We start from the raw sequence: 22,543 nt of genomic DNA, 5'->3' as shown, positions 1-22,543 counted from the left end.
GTCCACTCTCGGAATCTCGCCATTAGAAAGTGAACAAAGGCTGGCTGTTGGGGTGTAACCTCAAACAGAAGAAAGTGTCTTTGAGATCTAGGACTGTGTACCACGTCCGAACAGGTGGCAAGGTGCTGAGGAGGTTATAAGGATTTGGCACCATGGGGTGTATGTCTTGAACCCTCTTGTTGACTTCTCTAAGGTCCTGGACTGGACGGTAGTCACAGGTCCCTGGTTTTTTTTACTGGAAGTAGAGGAGTATTCCAAGGGGATTTTCATGGGACCAAAATCCCTTGTTGGAGCAGTTTGTTGATTTGGGGGCATATACCCTCTTGAGCTTCTTTGCTCATGGGATATTGTAGGATATTGTAGCTATAGGGGTGGCCCCGGACTTAAGTTCAGTCACCATGGGGGGAACCTGATTAGCCATCCCCATTCCTCCCGTCTCTGCCCACACCTGAGGGTATCGATTCAACCAGTCCTGTAATCCCTCAGGGGGCTTCACTTTATTTTGGTAGAGTCGATATTCTTCTCCTAGTTGTAAAGTTAGCCCTAGAGTCTGGGGCAAGCCATTCCCCAGGACACCTCTGGTCGTTGAGAGGTAAAAGTTATTTGTGCTTTTAACTTGGTTAGTAAGTCTCTCCCCAATAAGGGCATAGGACACTCTGGAATGACTAGAAACAAATGAGTTACTCAATTTTGCCCTATATCTATTATTTGGGATGTGGTCCATGGATACAACTTTTGTCCCGTGGCCCCATCACCAAAGTTTTTCCGTTTTTCTTCACTTTTCCTAGTGGTGTCTTGAGTACTGAAAATTCTGCCCCAGTGTCGACTAGAAAGTCCATGGGGGTCCCCTCCATTTCTAAGGTTACCCTAGGCTCGGGGAGGGGTCCGAGCCCCGTTCTCCCTAGTCTTCATCTTCTCCAAGAGAAAGCATTTTCACCTCTTGCTTCTTTTTCGGACAGTCGCTCATCCAGTGGCCCATTTCCTTGCAATATTGGTTCCTCTCCAGGCACTGTCTGCCTTCTCTGGGTCTCCTTGGTCCCTGTTGTCTCCTGTCTCCCAGGTTCCCTAACTGTCTACCTCTTCTCCCTTTATCTCTTTCTTCTACTGCGGCCAGTATCCTAGTCAAAACCTTTTCTTGTCTCCTGTCTCTCCTATCCTCATCCTCTTTTCTCTCTTTCTTTTCTCTCTCTAACTTTTCATCTTTTTCTCTCTTATGATACACTTTCTCTGCCTCTCTAACTACATCCTTTATGGTATAATCTCGCATGCCCTCAATTAGCTGTAACTTCTTTCTAATGTTGGGACCTGACTGGCCAATGAAGGCCATAATNACTGAGGCCCTTTGACCCTCGGATGTGGGGTCAAATGGGGTATATCTTCTGTAAGCCTCCATGAGCCTTTTGAGGAAGACTGAGGGGTTCAGTTACTCCCTGCATAACCTCTCTTACCTTGGCCAGATTCGTGGGCCGCTGAGCAGCACCTCTGAGACCCGCCACTAGGACCCGGCGATAATTGGACAGTCATTCCCTACCTTGTGCTTTATTATAATCCCCTCGGTGCCCGGTCATCATCATGTCTTGGCCTCCAAAGTGCTTAGAGTGTAGGTATATGCCACCAAATAAGTCTGTCTGTCTGTATGTATGTATGTATGCCACTCCCTCACCTCTTTTGACACTCTCCTTCCTGCATTTCTTTCTTTTTGACTGTTTTGCTACAGGCTCTCCTATTGCCTGGACTGGGATTGGACTTTCCCTGGAGCTATGGCTGGCCTTGAGCTCCGACTCTTCCTTCCCCTATCTCCACCCTCCCCTGGGGTTATGGATGTATACCGTGGTGCCTGCCTCTGTTTTGTTTCTTGATTAAATAAAAGAAATGCCTAACTTCTGCCCTAAGACAGTAGCTTTTTGGTAGTTAGTAATCCTTGAACACAGAAAACACAGTTCTTTAGACTTTACATCTTAACAGGTTACAGTGCCCAAAAGAGTGAACTGGAGACTTTCCCTTCGCAAGCCAAGAGTAAGGATTTATACACAAGAGTAAAGGATTTGGGTACATTTCTGCCCCTTATTCATTATGACTAGTTATTGAGAAACCTGTGGTGTAGTAGTAGTAGAACTGGTACGGCCTGCTTCCTTGTGGAGCTGGGCTGGCTAGCTCTTGAAGCATGTTCTTGTATCTTTGGCTTCTGTAAGAGGCTGTGAACTCATATCCAGATCGTCTATTGGCAGAGCAGTTGGATCTTCTGGTATTTGGCAGAGGTACACATCTTCTGTCTACACAGTTGGTAGGGTATAAGCTGGAATTCTTGGACACTGAGAGTACCTCCAGACCCCCTGTGAGTTTTCTCCCTGGCAAGTCTTGAGTCCTTTGGCTTCCACACTCCTGCTTGACTTGGCCCAGCATCAGGCACATGGCTGAGTGGAAGAAGTTTGTACACAGCTCCTTTCAGATCCTTATCAGATTGCTAGTTTCCCTCATAGAAACCTCTGTGGGTACCACAACCAGCATCACCCACTTGTCCCTGTCCCAGTCTGGCGGAGACTGAAAGGGACTGCAAGAATTCTTCTCCTGAGACTGCTCTCTTCTTTAAGGTCTTAGTTGGTTCACTCTCACTGCCTCATCAATAAAGCACTTTTGAGTAGAGCATTTACCAAGTGTATCCAGCTTTTCCAGGTACTCTTGGAGGAGGGGTAGCATTAATTATCACAAGTTATTCTACCTCACCTGGGGACAGGTATCAAAAGTTAGCATCTCCTTCTGTTGTTACTATGATTCTTCTTTTTTTTTCCTTGTTTTTTTTTTCCAGACAGGGTTTCTCTGTGTAGCCCTGGCTGTCCTGGAACTCACTCTGTAGACCAGGTTGGCCTCGAACTCAGAAATGCACCTGCCTCTGCCTCCCAAATGCTGGGATTAAAGGTGTGCGCCACCACGCCTGACCTCTTTTTTTTTTTTTTTTTTTAAGATTAATCTATTTTATGTGACTTCACTGTCACTCTCTTCATACACACCAGAAGAGGGCATCAGACCCCATGACAGATGGTTGAGAGCCACCATGGGGTTGCTAGAAATTGAACTCAGTATTTTTAGAAGAGGAGCCAGTACTCTTAACCTCTGAGCCATCTCTCCAGCCCTCTATGATTCCCCTTAAATTCTAATATTCCACTTAACGTATACTTTTATTATTATTATTATTATTAATATTAATGTGTTTGTGTACACATAATTGTGTGTGAATGTGTGTGTGTGTGGTGCATGTGCTATGACACACACGTAGAGGTCAGAGAACTTTGTGAATTTGACTGTCTCCATCCACTTTCAGGTGAGTTCTGGGGCTTGAACTCTGGTCACCAGGCTTGTACAGCAAGTGCTTTACCCCCTGAGCCATCGCACTGGGCTATTTCACTTTTTGAATTGACTTCTAAGCAGAACCAGAGTGAAAAGCTCTCACCAGTGAAGGGGGTAATGCAGAGTATTGCTGAGGTTGGACTCAGCATTAGAATGCCTTCCTTGCATGCACGCGAGGCCTTGACCTAACACTGCAAGAGAAAACACAGCTTTGGATACTAACTCCACCTTATTATTATCCCTGTTCTCTTTCCCCTCCGCTTATTTTCTTATTTGCTTTTACTCTATGCAACTCCCTGGAGGCCAGTTGCAATCCTTTATTAGGAGGAGTCATAATAAAAATAACCAGAGAAGAATTAAAAGCACCTAAATATTACTAAACATCATTGCTCTAAGTTTGGAAGAATGCTAACTGACTGGTTTTTTTTTTTGTTGTTGTTGTTTTTTTTTTTTTTTACACATCATTATTATGATTAAGCAGAGATCACAAGCTTAAATGGTCATAAAATTTCCATGTTTCTTAAGAAAGGATGCATGTGGTATTCAGAACACACTAATTCCCTTTCCCCTTCTGGGTATCATCTATTGAGCACTATTATATCACATAGAATGTGCTGCGGTTTGTATTTTAACGATTTCTGAAACAACCCTGCTTATTATTAAGTTTGAGGATTATTAAGGATTGTTAAGAAAACGTTGCTTATTTTTATATTGCGGGGACTGATACCCAATAAAAGCAACTTGAAGGGGGAAAGAATTGATTTTGACTCATGGTTTTAAAGGCAGAGTTCATAACAGTGAGGAAGGCATGGCAGAGTTCCTGGTCGGGGGAACGTATGGAAGAGGCTTCTTGTATTGTGGTGGATCAAGAAGCAAAAAGCTCTGGCTGGAACTAGAAGTTGATTCTGCTTTCAAGGTTGAACAACCCATGTCTGCTAACTGGACCACAAAGTTCGACAACTTACCAGAACAGTGCCACTAGCCTGGGAACAAGTGTTCAGATATAAGAGCCCATGACAGACACATCACAGTCAAACCATAGCAGAAGATATGGAATCTAAAGTTCCCAAAGGGATGGGATGTAGTAACCAGTCTTGTACTTCCATATTAGAAGGACAGAATCAAATTTGAAACATAGAATTATTTTTTTTATTTCTTCTTCTTCTATATATTACCTCCTGACTGCAGTTTTCCCTCCCTCTACTCCTCTTTGTGTCCCCAACTCCTCTCTTCCCCAGATCTCCTCCTCCTCCATTTCCCTTCAAGGAAGAGCAGGCCTCCCAGAGATATCAACCAAACATGGCAATACCAAGATGCAATAGGACTAGGTCAAACCGTCATGCCAAGGCTGGATGAGGCAGCCCAATGGGAGGGAAAGGGTTCAAGAGCAGGGAAAAGACTCAGAGACATCTTTTTCCCACTGGTGGGAGTCCCACAAGAACATCAAGCTACACAGCCATAACATGATATGCAGAGGACTTAGACCCATACAGGACCTGTGATTGTTGGTTCAGTCTTCGTGAGCCCCTATGATCTCTGGTTAGTTGATTCTGTGGGCTGAGTTCTCATGGTGTCCTTGGGCCCTCTGGTTCCTACAATGCTTCTTCCCCTTCTTCTGTGGGGTTTCATAAGCTCTGCCTCATGAAATATAGAATTGTTACATGCTGAACCACAAGCTGTATCTCCTATCAACTTTACAGCCTGTGTTATTTCTAACCCAGTTGGTTTTTGTTTGCTTGTTTGTTTGTTTGAGTTTACCTCTTTGTTGGGACAAAAAGCTTACTGTTTTCCCATCTACTGGTTCATGTATGTAACCAGGAAGAGCATGCCATCCAATCTGTACCTCCATACCCTAAAGCCCATGCATTCAGATTTTCTTTCCTGTCTTTAATATTTGTTTCTGGAAACTATCTATTCCTAAGAGGATATCAAATGAGGGAAAGCAGTCTTTATGAAATAGACCCACGTGTAAAAGAACAAACCCACAGCCTGAAGAAAATGACTGACCTAATAATAGTCTTGCTTGTGCAATGCAGTGTGTGGGGAGCAAGGCCCAGGTGACACTGTTGACTGGGCTTGTTCTTTCTAGAACTGGAAGAAGTAGGTTGAGTTGGCCTGAGAAGGCCCAGAGCTGAGAACACTGGATTTCCGTCATGGTTACATTGGTCGTCTGAGTTTCTAAGCGAGTCAGTTCACCTTTCTGGGGACTACAGGTTCTGATATTGAGTATGGAACTCTAGGGTTCAGTCAGTTAAAATTTCTTCCCTGGATCTAAAATTTTGTAGTCATATATATATATATCTATCTTTAGATCATTAGACTGGCTTACCCCACCCCATGACCCTGATAATCTACCTCTATCAAATGTGTGCCTGGGGCGAGCCAGGGGTCATACTTCTGTGCTTAGACCTTTCATGTGCCCTGTGTTTTCCTGGAAGCCTCATATAGCATACTCAGTGACAGGCAGGCCATGGGCTGGAGCTGGCTGTCGGGGGTAAACATCTTGGAACAAGCAATGCTTTCAGCCTTACAACCTTGGCTCGAGAGTATGAAAAGTAAGTCTTGGGAAGCTGGGACCTGGTGGCAGCTGTTTCTCCTCCGTCTGCTTGCCAACCCTACTGGAGCTTGGGATGGACAGAGTTCTCAGCTGGGTCTACTGTGGCTGATGCTGGTAGTTTTCCACTCTGGGAAACTGGAAGAGTCCGTTGGCATCTCTGTCAGGAGATTGGTGGGTAATGGAAGCATCCGGAAACCACCAAGACAACTCAGCAAGCAATTTTTTTTTCCTGTAGTGACTTTTGCTTCCTGTGACAGGCTGCTCTCTGTACATATTTCTTTATATCTCAGGATATGGACTGAATAGGGGAGTGTAATCCAGTGAATGGGGGCGGGGGATTGGAAGAAAGGAGTCCTGATGACTAGGATTTGAGCCAATGTTGCAGTTCTGTATCTTCCCAAATAGCTGAGATTCCCTTCCACCAGTTACCCAAAATAGGCACATTCAATAGGAAAACCACACCAGGGCTGCAGAGAAGCGCCACGTTGGGTTCCCTGGGCCAAGGCTTCTTCTGGTTCCAGCGACCCAGCGGGATGGGTAAGGCTATCCAAGATCAGCTCGCACTCTTCCTCTGCCCTTCCTGCGAGGCCCCTGGGAACACTGAATCATGGAGAAACTCTGCTTACTTATTTTATGTTACATTGCTGCTTTATCAGCTCTGGTCTCTGACCTCCCTGTTTTCAACCTTGTAGTCCTTGGACCTGATTTCTAGATCACTAGCCCAACTCCCATTGTTGTAGGATGACTGAAAATTTGGTCATTCTTTATCTGTGGTTTTGCATCCCTCGGTTTCCATGTGTAGTCAATCACAGTCTGAAAATATTAGATGGACAAAGCCAGGACTAATTCATAAATCTTAAATGTAGTGATTGGGACTGAAAGAACTAAATCTTGAGCGCCCCCCTCCTCTGTCACACCCAGTGCTTGTCATTCACTGCACTTTATCTCCGTATATAAGCACCGTTTTGCCTTCTGGAGGCAAGTGGGTGTGGTTCAATAAGATGGGAGAGAGGCTGGAGAGATGGCTCAGAGATTAGAAGACCTTGCTGTGCATCATGAAGACCTGCATTCAGATCTCAGCACCCATAGAGCAAGCTGAGCATCCCACAGCTGCCTGTAACTCCAGCCCAGAGGCACTAAACACTCCTTTCAGGCCTCAGGGCATACAAGTTCACACACCTGCGTACATATGTGTGCACACAGACACGCACACATAAACCAAATAAACATTTAATAAACGTTTAATAAATACGTGAGAACTACATTCACATAACTTTTACTATGGGATATCATAATTGTTCCATTTTATTATTAAGCATTGTTTATCTCTCACTATGATTAGTTTCTAAGTTAAAGTTTATTATAGGTATGCATATGCAGGGAAAGACAAAAGAGCTTGTAGAGGGCTTTGCACTACCAGCTCTTTCAGCCAACCATCAGAAACTATCCCCTTCTAGTGAATGGAAATCTACAGTGACCCTTGTGGCTCAGCACCTACTCTGACATTGAACTGTGAGTTTACATCATGGAACAGAACAAGATTCTTGTCATCCCTTAGGTCTCTAGTCACTGGAGCCTCTTCTAACCAAACACCCCAAACTCTTCCTCAGTCGATCTTTGTGACTAGTTATCCGGCAGTGCTAAGGTCTATGCTGTGGCTTCTCTTTGTCTCCTACACATAATGTACCCCCACTGTTGAACTAAGTCACTGCCTGATGAGAGACAGTTGGGCAAGCTGCTGCCTCACAAACACTTGTTGAACCCTACAGATGACAACTCACTTGGGGGGTTCTGACCTAGAAAGCCTTTACTGCACTTGCCCTTCAAGATCTATCATGAGAAGTGAATTGTTTCTGTTCTTCTGTCTGGACAGTTCCTTCTATCTACCTGGCTCTCCACCTTTTCATACTTAGCTGTTTGCCCAATGTATGTTGAACACCTAAATCAGAGTTGTGAGTCAGCCGGCTGAAAGCGGCCAGGAATCCAACATGATGACTATGCTCTAGAAGGTCAAGAGATGCAAGTGTGCTAGAAAATTCACAGTGAAAATTATTTCTTAAAAGAACCTGTCACTTGCATCCTGACACCATATTTTAGTATTTTTGATACTTTGTCAGACTCTCTGAGACCATGATAGCAACTGTCAAATAGGAAAGAAACTGTATCTTTTTGATGTCTGAATACCTGTTGTCTTCCATTTGTCTCTTGGACCATAATGGAGGTCTAGGAGAGAAATCATTTTATGACTTATTCACTACTGACTGATTGTATAAATGCAAGAACACTCACTAATGGGCACATTTGTTAATGCACTACGTGAATGGATAGATTGCAATAAAGTAAGCAATTCTCAGATTTATGGGGAATCCTTTTCTATTTGTTATCTGCGTGACTCAAGGTTTCCCTTGGATGAATTCCCAAGACTACATCTTTAAGTCTCTGGGAAGAACTTAGCAGTCCTCTGACACTGCATAGCAGAGTCCTTTGTGGTCTTTCTCTGTCACTCCCTCTGCCTGACAGACACACTTCTGATCTCGTTTACTTCATTTTCTGTATCTGTTAAATAGGGGGAAATTCTTGCACGGAGCCAATTACAACATGACAGAAAAAGGATTCCTAGAAATACAACCCTACCGAGATGCATTGTAGGGGCAGTGGCAGTGTCTTGGTTATTGTCCCACAGACCAGCAGGCCCCACGATGGGAAGTTATTTATGATACTACCATGACTCACCTTGTTGGCTGTTCCCAATGTCTGGCTTACCTCACGTGTCCCAGAGGACAGAGGTTCTCATTACATTTACAGCCCCACATCTGGAGACACGTGATGGATGGGACTGTGGATGTTCTATGCTGCAGCTGCCAGCAGGGCCCCTGAGCGTCATTCTCTGTCCAGGATGGATGGGATCTGGGAGTGGAGCTCGGAGCCCAAACCCACAGCAGGATAACTGCATCTTTACCAACATGCAGCTCCTGGGTTTAGTTTTCAGATACTCTAGAGTTACAATCGCAAAGAACTTCAAATGTAGGCAGCATCAAGCAAGAGTCTCAGGGCCAAAATGGAACAGGAAAAGCAAAGATGGGACTAACTCTTGCTCTCAGTTAGGTGTGCTTTTCGTTGTCAGTTGTTCAAAGCACACTTCAGGTTCTTCAGGCTTTGGAGATGAGGGTCTCTCAGGCCTTCAGCCTCCCGCGGAAGCTGTAGTGTTGGCTTCTCTTTGCTTTCATTTGCTCACGACCTGGACTGAGCAGCCCCTAGTTCTCCTCTCTCTGCCTTCTGCAGATGGGCCCCGAGGCACCATTCAGCATCAGTGCGTGCGTGTGCATGCGTGCGTGTGTAACATGAGGGTCCGATTTCTCTCTTGGAAATATGGCTATCCAATTTTTTTCAGCACCTTGGTTGACAAGACTATGCTTCCCTGTGCATTTTTTGGTACCTATGTTGAAGATCAGTTGACCTTATATATGTGAGGTTATGTCTGGGCTCTCCATTCCATTGCATTGGTCACATTTTTAAGTACAGGACTACTTTAATTACTACAGCTTTGTATATATTTTGATATCTAAACTGCTAATACCCCTAGGTCTGTTCTCCTTTTAAAAGAATACCCTAGGGTTTTTATTTGTTTGTTATTTTGTGGCTTTATATTTCCAGGAAATTTTCTGGTTTTCCAGAAACATCCATTCTTTCTTTCCCTTCCTCACAATGATTCCATTCTGTTTTATCTTCCTACTCATCTTTTATCGCGTAGACTATGGTGGCTTCCGAGTGTTTATAGTTATTTGTTTTGTCTTTGTAACTCTGGAAGTCCACTCAATCTTGCCTGAGCTCTCAATCCTTTGCTGTAACTGTGCGTGGTTGCTGGCTCCTTTGTTTCCTATCTCTCAGAGATGGTGGTCCATTGTTGTCTGGTGCCCATTGTTTGACAGCTGGATTATTTCCCATAGGGAATTTCATATGCTCTGTCTTATTCTCTTTGTTGAAAGTGAAGCCCATCCCTGAAACTACTGTTTCTAACAGGACCAGCATGCTCAGTACTAACACGGGACAGTAGATTGGGCAGTCTCATACAATCTGCTCCTTAGTAAACCAGAGTGCTTCTACCCATCTAGGGCTACCTGATGGCTACAAGGATAATGCTACTTTTAGGAAATTGGTTTAATATATAAATCTGCTAGTAAGGAACTAAGGCTGGGACTATTGGGGTTATTACTCAATACAAGAAGAAATTTGCACATTAAATTATATTACATTAGTCAGAATTTGGGCCAAAATGTAAGTTTGGCTGTTGGTTAAATCTTGGAGGTATTTGGATATTAGGGTTAGGAAGAAGCTCTGTGGCATCAGTGTGGCTGGATTTGGGTCATAGAAGGATCTAGGAAGATTTCAAGTCCCCTATTTCCTGTTCTGTTACTAGTTTCAACCTTCTTGGGGACTCTGGACTAAAAATGAAAGCCCATTCTCTCTCTGTTTTCTCTCTGCTTCCTTGTTCCAGCCATATGCCGCTATCCTCTGGGCATGTCAGGAGGCCACATTCCAGATGAGGACATCACGGCCTCAAGTCAGTGGTCAGAATCCACGGCTGCCAAATATGGGAGGTGAGATAGCTTTATCGAGAAGGCCTAAGTGCCAGGGGGAGGGGAGCAGGGGGAGGAGGGAATGGACACACAGCCACAACTCAAGATGCTGGGGGAAGGGCTAGTGCTGGTGAGAGCTTGCAAGACTGGAAGCGAGATGTGAAGGGGTTTGTGCTGCTTGGAATGTTTCAGAGAGAGGCCAAGCCTTGGCTGCAGTCACTGGCCTGGAAACCTCTTCCCAACCACAGAGGCCTCAGAACCACACCACCCACTGTGAATGGGGTCATTGATAGGCAGTGGATTTGCTTTACCGGACCTCACTGTGGGCTGCTGTAGGAGAAAGGCCAAGGGCGCAGGTACAGAGAGGTGTAGATTATGTAGGACACTGGCATTGAATGACGCCTGCTTCTCGGGAGGTATCGAAATGCCACTGGGCAGAGTGTCTATGGTCAAACCAGACACTGAGGTTTCCAGTAAGTTCTTCCTTCCCTCAAGGAAACCTCACACAGAAGGGCCATCCTCATCTATAAACAGAGCAAATTCTATGTGGAGTGTATAATTCCCAAGGTCCCTAAAAGACTCCCAACTCAGAAGCTACGCTGATGATCGATGCCTCTTCTTCCTGCTAGAACCTAATTATTTGATGTAAATTTAGTATTGATTTTGTTAAAATGGAATCACTCATGAGGCAATCGGCCCCCATAACCTCCCTCATCATACCTGTCTTAGTGTTTGAGAGGCAAGAGTAGTGTGGAGTTATGGGGGGGAACGAGAAATGAGTGAGTAAGCTCTGTGAGGAAAGGGAGTATACTAGGGAAGAGGGAGAAAACTCAGAGGGTACCCCAAATAAACCTCAGAGTGATTTCTCAATGCCATTCAGTGGCGGTCTAGCCTGGAGTAGTAAATGAACCCAGGTGATTGGTTGTTCCCTCACTGGCTTTCCACCCTCACCTTCACCATGGCTCCCATGGCTTTTGCTGGGTGGCTATGCCCATCCTTCTGGCTGGCATTCCACCACACTGCATAGCCCACACTGAGGGCCCTACCTTTCCTCCCTACTCCTTCCTCTCTCCTATACCTTGATACCCAAACCAGGAGCAGCCTGCTCTGTGAGATTGTGGCTGAGGAATGGACGTGGGCATGGTGAAAGAATTCCACAGAGGAGCATGGGTGGAAAGGGTGTCATTTCCCTAGAGTTCTCTAAATGAAGATTAAGAGGCTACATGTGCTTTGGAAGGCCCCAGCTCCATTGTGGTGACTCTCCCTGGGCTGTGTGGTACTTCAGAGACAGGAAACGAACCACAGATGGGAATGGTTAGGACAGACAGACACCATGGGGGAGGTCCCCCAAGTCCCTCTGGACTAGACTGCTGGTTTTCACTCTCTCCTCAGGCGCAGGGCAGCTGCCTACTGTGAGCTGGTGAGTGTCTCTTGTTTCACAGTTGCTCCCTCTCTCCCCTACCCTTCTTCTCAAGGCTGGACTCTGAAGAAGGAGATGGAGCCTGGTGCCCCGAGATTCCAGTGCAACCCGATGACCTGAAGGAATTTCTGCAGATTGACTTGCGAACCCTACACTTTATCACTCTTGTGGGGACCCAGGGGCGCCATGCAGGGGGTCATGGCATTGAATTTGCACCCATGTACAAGATCAACTATAGTCGGGATGGCAGTCGCTGGATCTCCTGGCGTAACCGGCATGGGAAGCAGGTAAGAAGAAAATGGCCACGCTCTGGGGGAATATAGGACTCAATAGTTGTCAATAGTTCAAACTTTGTATGTTCAAGCCTGATATGACATTGTAAATGTGGCATGGTGTCAGTTCAGAGTTGACACAGAGGATCTGTTAGCTCTGCTGAGAGAGATGAGTGACTATATTCTGCTCATGAACGAGGAGCAAAGTGTCCATCAAATGCATGATTCATGAAGAAAGGTGAACATGGCTGTAAAGGTCTCTGCTCCTTCTCATATCTCTCCTAGGTGCTTGATGGAAACAGTAACCCTTATGATGTCTTCCTGAAGGACTTGGAGCCACCCATCGTCGCCAGATTTGTTCGCCTTATCCCGGTCACTGACCACTCCATGAACGTGTGCATGAGGGTTGAGCTTTATGGCTGTGTCTGGCTAGGTAAGTCTCGACCACAGAGACCTTCTGAACCATAGAGAAACTTCCAAGCCCCAAGAACTAAAAACCACCAACTCAGAAAGGGATGAAGTCACTCCCCTTTGGAATGAGATTATTTCCTTTTCATTAAAAGAGAAGAATGAGCCACACCCATCCACCCAAGGCTTGGTGCCCTGTGGCGGAAATGACATATTCAGAGTTACTCAGGTAACTGCTGTTGTGGTGTGCTTCCCAACAGTGCTCAACTGTGAACCTGGATTGAAACCCAGCAGACATGATGGACAAGCTCGACAAGCTCGTACTTCCTTGGAAGCTTAAGTAGCTCCCTAGGCTAATTGGTTAGGCAGCAGGTGCATCTCCTTATCACAGATGTTTACCACTGTGTTTCCTTTGGCAGATGGCTTGGTATCCTACAATGCTCCAGCTGGACAGCAGTTTGTACTCCCTGGAGGCTCCATCATTTATCTGAATGATTCTGTCTATGATGGAGCTGTTGGGTACAGGTAAATACTAGGAGATTTAAATAACCACCAGAATAGAGGAAATCACCATAACAAATGTTCCATCAATAATCAAAGAGTCAGTCAATCCACCAGTATTCTGCACATGTGTGATACACAGAAATAACTTAGATCTAGTTATTTCTACATCTACATATATAAACTGCATGGTATTTATCTCCATTTTGTAGCTGACTTTTGGAAAACAAAAGAGTAATACAGTAGACAGGAGAAAAATTACACAAAGGAATAGCTAAACTTTATGATATTTCTATAAGCGTGGGAGCTATATATCCTGAAATGAGGATGTATATTCCAACCTAAAGGCTAACTTGGCTATAGATACAAAGTAAGAAATAAGATTGGTCAGGTCACAAAGTTAAGAAACAATGGACTCCATAAATATAGTACTTTAGAAGCTGTGAAAAGAAGGAGCTATTAAGGCTTACAATAGATAAGAGAAGCTCTTAGGATTAGATGGTAATGAAAGCAGGAAACAGTAGGTAGAGGAGTGGAGAGGAAGAAATGGAGGAACATTGGTCTAATTATGGCAGAAATGGGTGAGAGCAGCAGAGAGGCCTAAAGTGGACAGATGAAGAGCTGTGGTAGAAAAACATCACCAGACACATTGGGTACAGAGCTGGGAAAGACATGCGCCTATCCATTCAATCATTACAGTCTTCTTCTGGTCCATTGCTAATCCTTGTCTTTCTTAGTTCAGTGTTTATCTGTAAGAATATTGTGAAATATCGATCCAACAATAAAGTTTCTAGGGGCTAAAAAAGAAACATATTAGTGAGTCTCAGGAAGCAGATTGTAGAATGACAGACAGCCTTTCTACTGGCTCAAGGGTGGAGAGTGAACTATCACCCTCATCAGCCAGCCCCTGGGTGAAGTCTTGATTCATCCCGTCTTCTAGCCTTACTTATTTCCTTTCCATCTGTTTAGTCAGTCACTTCTCTCCACTCTCTTACATCATCTTCGCATTGTTTGACTCGGTCACACCCCAGCTAGCCTAGACCTAAAGCACACGGGAAATGAGATACCAATTGGATCCAGATCAACCAATCTTTGCTAGTCAGTTGTTGTGTGTGTAGAAGTTGGCTAGGTTGTTGTGGGTAATTAAGAAAAATGAAGCCATGGGTCTCATGCTTAAGGCATTCATAGTTTGGGTCAATGGCTATGTGAGAAGACTGATTATTCTATGTATTCCTTGCTTTTTTTCATTGCTATGACCACATGCCTGACAATAAACAACTTGGGGAAGGAAGGTTCCATTTAGTTCACAGTTCCTGGCAGGAGAATGTATAGCATAACAATGTTCATGGTGGTGGAGACTTGAATGCCAGGACTAGGAGTAGTAAGAAGGATATCAAGAAGTCGGGTGGGGATGGAGCAGTTTTCCTTTTAGCACAGTAATTTCCTTCTAATATAGTAATTCATTGATGATTCTTAAAGTTAAGGAAGGATGTGATTGGAGCTGGGCTTCAGGCAGATTAAACAAGCACCTGGCAAAGATTAGATGTGAGTTCTAGTGGGGCAAACTTTAAAATCTCAGATTCTATGATGTAAATATGAACTAGTAGCCAAGGCCACAATGGTACTCTTGGAAATAAAATAGGGAAGAAATGTTCATTTGGGGGATTACAAACATCTAAATCAAATTAATATTACCCTAATGATCTCTTTCCCTGAATCAATGGAGAACTCAGTTTCACATCAACAAATGTTATAAAATAATGAACGTTTACTGCGTTAGCAGAAAAACCTTTGAAGTGCTGTTTTATTAGTTTGTATGACAAGCCTTCGTTTCCCCCTTGTGTCTTTTCCTATACGTATTAATATGGTGTCTTGGTATAATGGTTCACCATTATCAATGGCATCTAAATTAGTTCATTAGTGGGGGAACTAATGAAGAACATGAAGAACACAGCCCTTGACCCATCAGTGACCAATACTGGTTGGATGCATTTGCAATTCTTCATGGACCGCACAATTCAGAAAAGGAAACCATTAGATAAGGTGCATTTGAATGATTTCTACTAATCCCTCCACCTCTATGGTTATCAGCTCTTACAAAATCCAGCAGTGAAGCAATGGGCTGAAAAGTTCTTCTGTGGATGTGTGAGTAACTCCAGGCTTCTCTCTTCTCTCCTCTTCCCATGGCCTGAGCAGCATGACTGAAGGGCTAGGCCAGTTGACCGATGGAGTATCTGGCCTGGATGATTTTACCCAGACCCATGAATACCACGTGTGGCCTGGCTATGACTATGTGGGATGGCGGAATGAAAGCGCTACCAACGGTTTCATTGAGATCATGTTTGAATTTGACCGAATCAGGAATTTTACTACCATGAAGGTCAGTGGTAGATTCTCTTCAAGAACCTCAAAATTATTGTGTTGGGGGGAAAATGCCCAATGTTCCTTGAGCTGATGTTGACAGAACTAGATTTTAAAATATATTCCACTACTACAAGTATCGATGAATTCAGAGTAACATCATTTTTAAAGGTTGTTTCTTCATTTGTTAACTCTGCACAACAGGTTAGACCCATTGTTATTGAGTTACTCCCTTTTTCCCTCCTTCCTTTCCTTCCTTCCTTCCTTTCCTTCCTTCCTTCCCTTCCCTTCCTTCCTTCCTTCCTTCCTTCCTTCCTTCCTTCCTTCCTTCCTTCCTTCCTCCCTCCCTCCCTGCCTTCCTGCCTTCCTGCCTTCCTGCCTTCCTGCCTTCCTGCCTTCCTTCTTCCCTTCCTTCCTTCTTCCTTTCTTCTTCCCTCCCTCCCTCCCTCTATTCTTTCCTTCCCAACATCAGAGCCAAACATTTTTATCCAATCAGACATAACAGTTATTTCATCAGTATATTATTGCAGAACAGTTAAGTGGACATTGGTGAGTGGTAGGATGGAAGCCAATGGCTTGGTCAAGGCTGCGCTAGAAGGCTGTCATGTGATGGGTCACCTCAAATATGAATATGTGACAAGATCTGAAGAAGGAAGTTTAAGTCCTAGATCTCATTTTGCCTGAAGTAAGACCCTACCAGGGAGCCAAATCCTTATGTCACCCTTGATAAGGTCTTTGTTATAACATAAAGGGTTTCCTGTTATGTTGTTTAAATCATTATTCTCCCTTGCCCTCATTCCATCCTTGGTCTGTTTTAGAGGGAAGGGCATGGGAAAGAAGAAAAGTTCATGCAAAAAGTAACCAGATTGGATGCTAAATCTAAATTGTAGGGTTAGGGAAAAGTAGAGGCCAGGGGTGTGAAGGAAAGCCTTTGTGTTCAGTGTAGGATGAGGCTGCAGGATCTTATATTGTTTGTATATAAACTCCTAATGGTCTATAAAAGAGAATGAGGAAACCTCAATGAAAATCTCAGGAAAGGGTGGGCAAATAAATTTGGTCTTCCACGTGCATGTTCACCTATCTGCCCCTTTCATGTGTAGTAGTAATCTACAAATTTGGTAAGCCTTCCTCAGTAGTCTTCAGTCTATAGCTGTTTCCTGGGTTAAATGGAAGAGATCGTAATTATATTATATATTTAAATTTTATCTGTTTATCTGTGCTTGTTTTGGTTCCACAATTATATATGGAGCACAGCATGCTAGATTCTGAATAAAGAATATTTTCTATCTTGGGAAACATTGGTCACAAGGTCAGTAGGAAAGGCACCATTAGTTTTCAAAAGAATGCATGCAGGATAATATGGGACCCAGAAGAAGGAAATATACATCAGTCATTATTAAGGGTTCTCTCTAGGGCAAATATTTTATTCCTTACACAAACTAGGCTTAAAAAAATACTTGTCTTTTATATTACTGTCAGATGTTAATGCTTATCTCTTAACCAGATTAACACTTATTCATTAAATGAACAAAACATTTAAGATGAGAACAGAAGGGACAACATATGCCTACTCTGTTGGCTTGTTGTTGGAAGATCTTTGGCAAGTGTAAAACATATGGGTGTGCAATTACATGTAACACATTATTCTTCAGAGATTTTTGTAGATATGAAATAGGAAGGGGCAAAGGAAGGAATATGCATAGCAACAAAAGTATACAGTAAGAGATTATTTTTGTATTACTTTTTAATATACCTGTGAACATACACATCAATTTGTAAGTTTATACATGCTGGGGAGGATTTGTAGTTTAACAAAAATTAAACAAATTTTAAAACTATCTGGGATCTTATAACATCTCACCAGTAAACATTGAACTTCCTGAATCTCCAGGACTCTTTTTAGCCTATTACAGATCAAAATGATTCAAGAGTTTAGATCAAGAAGCCAGAAGTTTCTAAGTAGGAGATTTGGGGCAATCTCTTCAGGCAAACATATCCTCCACATGGTTTAATTTTCATGGGGAAAAAAAGTGAAAAATGACTTTCAGGGAACTAACATCTTTTATAGAGCAGGTTCCTTTCTGAGGCAAACTACTCCTCATCTCTTGCTTTGAAGAATGGTTAAAATAAACCATTAACGCTTACGCATGCATTCAAAGTATATTATTTTAATAAATAAATATGTAAGCCCACATTGGAATGAAATCCATTGCTATTTATTTGCATTCCAGAAGAATTCTTGAACCATCTGTAGGAAAGGTTATTACCTTCCCTGCAGGGTACTTACCCAACTCTTTGTAGATTTCAGAACATCTGAAAAACCTATTGAAGCTGGAGATGGTATTTCTTTGACGTTTTTTTGCCCTTAGCCTCACTCCATCGACTTGGGGTCAATAAACTAAGATGATTACTTCACTCCAAGGAAGATATTAACACATGGGTTCACCAATAAAACCTGTGGAGAAAAAAAAATCCCAATGGAAAAGTTAAGGTGACTGCTACATTTCTATGTGGTATGAGGGCATTGTACCAGATGTTTAGGGCTCTCCTTCCAATTGTGTTGTGGACTGGACATAGGTCAGGAAAACACGTGAGTACTCCTACCTTGTCAGTACATAGATGAACTAGAAGGTTTCTACACCCTTCAGTAGCTCTCATGATCTACCCTTAGAATATCCCTGTTCCAGTTCTCTGCCGTGACATCTCGTTCTTCATTACTCTTCCTTCTTCATCTAAAAAGTGAATTCAGCCTGGTAGTCCTGCACTGCCTACCTAGAGGAGTTACAGAGTTGTACACAGTACAACCCAGGGCTTAAGCAGGCCTAAGAAACGGGAACTACAGTCCATGAATGACAGTCATGCCTTTCTAACCAGTGAAACTCTTGAGGGACAATGGCCAGGAAAGATCTGTTTTCCCCGTTAAGACTGAGTCAGAGCAAATGGAACCAAATTGCTGTAAGGGCCTTGAGTCAGTTGCTAATATACACATTACACTTTTTTGTGGGGTGCTGAAGGACTGTTGTGGAATTTCTGCTCTTGATGACCTCACAAGCCAAACAAAGATCCCGCTGAAAGGTCATGAGGCAGGAGAGTGGGTGCTAGCTACCTTCCAACTGACTTCTTGTCTCATCTCAGATATTATCAGTGAGAAAGATTTGATGCTCCCATCTGAGCGGTTGTAAATTAAACTAAATTTAAGTCTGTGTCTCTGGCTGAAAGTGTCAGTCCACGGCATTCCAAGCGAGATTGTCATAAAGAAAGATGAAATTGAATTTGCTTGAATATTATTTTCTTTCAAGTTTCGCACATTGCCTTCTTGAAAAGGAATGGTCTGCCTTGGGAAGGTACCTGGGAGGAAGCAGGATGCTAGGTTGGCTCATCATCTCAGATCAGAAGAGCTCAAATATGGGCAGATAGCAAGTATGATTAAAAAGATTACAGAGCCAAGAGAATTCTTGTTGGGGACAGACCTGGGAAGATGCTAATCTAGCCCTCACTTAACAGCTGGGGATACTACAGACTAAAACCATGAACCAGGTGACCAGAGCACACAGTTGCAAACTGGGTTTTAGAAGGTCTGACCTGGGTATTGTTGCCACTGTCCAGAAGACTGAATTATGGGTAGTGTGTAGAGAAATGGGCAGGACTAGGATTTCCTACATAACCCAAAAGGGCCAGCTTGTCTCTTTCACCTCCCTCTCTCTGCCAGGTCCACTGCAACAACATGTTTGCTAAAGGTGTGAAGATTTTTAAGGAGGTCCAGTGCTACTTTCGCTCGGAAGCCAGCGAGTGGGAACCCACTGCTGTCTACTTTCCCCTGGTCCTGGATGATGTGAACCCCAGTGCGCGGTTTGTCACGGTGCCCCTCCACCACCGAATGGCCAGTGCCATCAAATGCCAATACCATTTTGCTGACACGTGGATGATGTTCAGCGAGATCACTTTCCAATCAGGTAGAAAAACCTCGGGGGCCCCACAGGGAAGAGAGTGGGTTGATGCAGGAGGTAGGAAATGCATCCATGCTGCCCCCTGCCCAGGTCTCTGACAGGAACGGGGTTTCCCAGATGCCTTACAGTTTTTGGAAAGAGAGAATCCGGTGTGTTTCTTGTTTTAACTTACGTAATTATAAGCAGCCAGAGTGGAACAGTACAACTTTATTAGAGTCTAACTTTATTAGACTCTCTTACATGTTCGTCTAGAAAAGATTTATGGCAAAAGATTGTTAAAATGTGCCAAAAGCTATACAAATTAAGACTGCTAATGGGAAGCATTTAAGTACTACCAAAGAATTCAAATAAAAATCCCTAAACATTATGTACAAAAGTAAAGAGAACAATGGACTCCCATCTCTCCCCTTTATTACTAATCATTGTCACCTTGTTCATTCTTTCTTGCTGCGGTATTTGAAAACCAATCTGAAACATATTTAGGTTTATTACTAGCACTTTGGAATGCATCTAAGGAAATATTTTCTTGAGTACAATGTCATTATAATAACTCAAAATATTTACCAGTAACTTCTAAAAATGACTTAATCGTCTTTGAGTAAACAGTAGGGTTCACGGAAACCCTGTGCTGTGCCATGCCTTGAAAAGTTAAATGGGATTTATGACTTCATCTATGCCATTGGGTTTTAGTTTGGAAGACAAAACAATGGCTTTTTAGAATTAATCCAAAGTACCACCAAGCCTAACCAATCAGGAAGAGCGGGGAACAAAACGACGATGGGCTTTCCTACATAGTGACAAAGGCGTGAAGCTGCATCCGGCCTGAAAGAAAAGTATAAGCATAAAATAAAATGATAGGGAGAGAGAGAATAACCTAGCTGTGGGTTAGAAGATAAGATCCTTTCTGCCTTGAGTTTTTGTCTTAATTTTGGTTGTGAGCTTAGCCTTTAATGATTGAGCCATCTCTCCAAACCCTGGCTTGATATGTTTCTAAAAAAGAAAATTCCAAGATGGTTTATTTATTAGCCTTTGCTAATAGGGTAAGAGGGTGTGTACATATTTAGAAAGCACTGGTGCCTACATGCTGTCTATGCCAATGTAATTTAAAAGCAAGCAGACTAATTAGTGCATGTAATATATTCAGAACAGAACTGTATATGCTCAAAAGAGGTGTGCTTAAATTGTAAAAATAATCAGAAGATAAATAAATACTATTCCTGGAGATCATCTGGGTAAACACACAGATGTCCACCTACTTGTATTCTTGGGTATTCTTGGCAGAGCAATTGGCACATTTGTCTTATTTTGGCCAAGCACAGCTTGGACTAAGTTTTAGATTCCTTGAATTCTCTTAAGCTTCAAACTGTATGTCTTGGTAATGTTATTTTCTTCTAGATTCTTGAGAACTTAATTTAACACATATAGTTGATGCCAGAAACTCTTTATTTGTATAATAATGCTAAGAAGAAAAAGTAAGATTTGTTGAAAGAATATCTTGTAGAAGACAAGTTCATATTTTAATTCTTGACAAATCAGAGTTAAAAAAATTGATTACCAATGTCCATATGGCAATTACATTTTTGAAAGCCAGAGCCTCACAGTAAAGGGCACTTCAAAGACAGTTTTCTATCTCTAGAGATGGATAAAGCTTTAAGCTGAGAGTTAGAGCAATAAAGCACAATGAAAAATCCCTTTAGAAAACAATCTAAATTGTTCCATTTCTTTATTGTTTAATTGATTCAATTCTTGGGAGGAAAGACTGTCTTCATACTGGGTTGATTTCATGCCCATAGTGTTTTTAAAAATTATACATGCATCAACTCATTTTACTGCAGTATGTAAATGCAAAAATGTATAATGTCTATGAAAAACAAAGTAAGAATAAATCCATAAATACATTTATTAAAAACACTATCGGTAACCCAGTATATTGACTTTTACAAAGTACTCTATCTCAGGCTATGTTCAGATGTGCCATTGCCTGGCTGTCTGTTCCCAGTCTCTAATTCACTCTTGTTCTGTGACAGATGCTGCAATGTATAACAACTCTGGAGCCCTTCCCACCTCTCCTATGGCACCCACCACCTATGGTATGTGTGATTAGTACTTGTACAATATTAAGATGAAGTTACCTCCTGGAAGACAAAGAAGGGTAGAGATTGCAACTCTACACTGTGTGTGAGTGGCTTGATTCCATGTGACTCTGAATGAATATTTGTGTGGTAAAGGAAGGACAGTCCACCCCCAAAGTGAAGGACCCAAAGTTACTCTCATTTGTCACCATTCATAAGTTACTTCAGCTGAGAGGGGCAGGATCTAGAGTGTTACAACTCTTCCATGAATGATTAAGAAGCTTGGGGGGGGGGGAGGACAAGTAAGGAGGCATTCCTAAATGAGACCCATCACAATGATCTCATGAACAAGGAGTCCATGGAACAAAATCTTTTCTATCTCACAGTAGATGAATATGCAAAAGTACATTGTTTGCTTGGAGAAGTCACTGGCTATAATAGCCGGCAATCTGGAAACATGTTTGATTGGGTTTCTTCTGAGAGGAATCTCATCTCCCTTGACCCATCTCCAAGAATGAAGAATGCAACTCATTCCTCACCTATACTTTCATGAGCATTAAGAACCTATTCCAAACCACAGAGACAAAATGTGGGAATGCGTATGAAAACTGCTCACTATTTAGTCTGAGACACAGAGAGAGGGAAGGCGGTGACCCATGGAAGAAGATTGTAGGAAATAGGAGCAAGGTAATAAGCAGGAGCAAGAAAACCATAAATATGAGGATGGAACCTTCTGGAATTCTCCTGAAAGACCAGGGATCGTCTCCATGCTCTCCTCTGCTCTCATTTGCCCTAGGAAGTGAATCTTTTCTCTGCCTTCTCTAATTGGTCACAGATCCCATGCTTAAAGTTGATGATAGCAACACTCGAATCCTGATTGGTTGCTTGGTGGCCATCATCTTCATCCTGCTGGCTATCATCGTCATCATCCTGTGGAGGCAGTTCTGGCAGAAGATGCTAGAAAAGGTGAGGATGTGCAGTATGAACAGGAAGCTGTGTGTCTTAGTCAGGGTTTCTATTCCTGCACAAACATCATGACCAAGAAGCAAGTTGGGGAGGAAAGGGTTTATTCGGCTTACACTT

General features: G+C 43.0%; 1 protein-coding gene across 3 annotated transcripts in view; it reads left to right on the top strand.

Annotated features, from left to right (window-relative positions):
• The window catches only part of Ddr2 (discoidin domain receptor tyrosine kinase 2), a 127,892-nt gene that overhangs the window by 86,339 nt on the left and 19,010 nt on the right, over nucleotides 1–22,543 (top strand). For all 3 annotated transcript variants that reach the window (XM_021159760.2, XM_021159767.2, XM_029475009.1), the window contains 8 exons: nucleotides 10,398–10,500; nucleotides 11,955–12,186; nucleotides 12,457–12,604; nucleotides 12,999–13,104; nucleotides 15,277–15,460; nucleotides 19,151–19,394; nucleotides 21,416–21,478; nucleotides 22,296–22,426. In XM_021159760.2, coding sequence (XP_021015419.2) covers nucleotides 10,398–10,500; nucleotides 11,955–12,186; nucleotides 12,457–12,604; nucleotides 12,999–13,104; nucleotides 15,277–15,460; nucleotides 19,151–19,394; nucleotides 21,416–21,478; nucleotides 22,296–22,426 — 1,211 coding nt within the window. The remainder of the gene's footprint in view (nucleotides 1–10,397; nucleotides 10,501–11,954; nucleotides 12,187–12,456; nucleotides 12,605–12,998; nucleotides 13,105–15,276; nucleotides 15,461–19,150; nucleotides 19,395–21,415; nucleotides 21,479–22,295; nucleotides 22,427–22,543) is intronic.

Source organism: Mus caroli, chromosome 1 (genome assembly GCF_900094665.2).
Source record: "Mus caroli chromosome 1, CAROLI_EIJ_v1.1, whole genome shotgun sequence".
Lineage (NCBI taxonomy): Eukaryota > Metazoa > Chordata > Mammalia > Rodentia > Muridae > Mus > Mus caroli.
The sequence above is the reverse complement of the archived record's forward strand: the minus strand, read 5'-3'. Positions and strand labels throughout refer to the sequence as shown.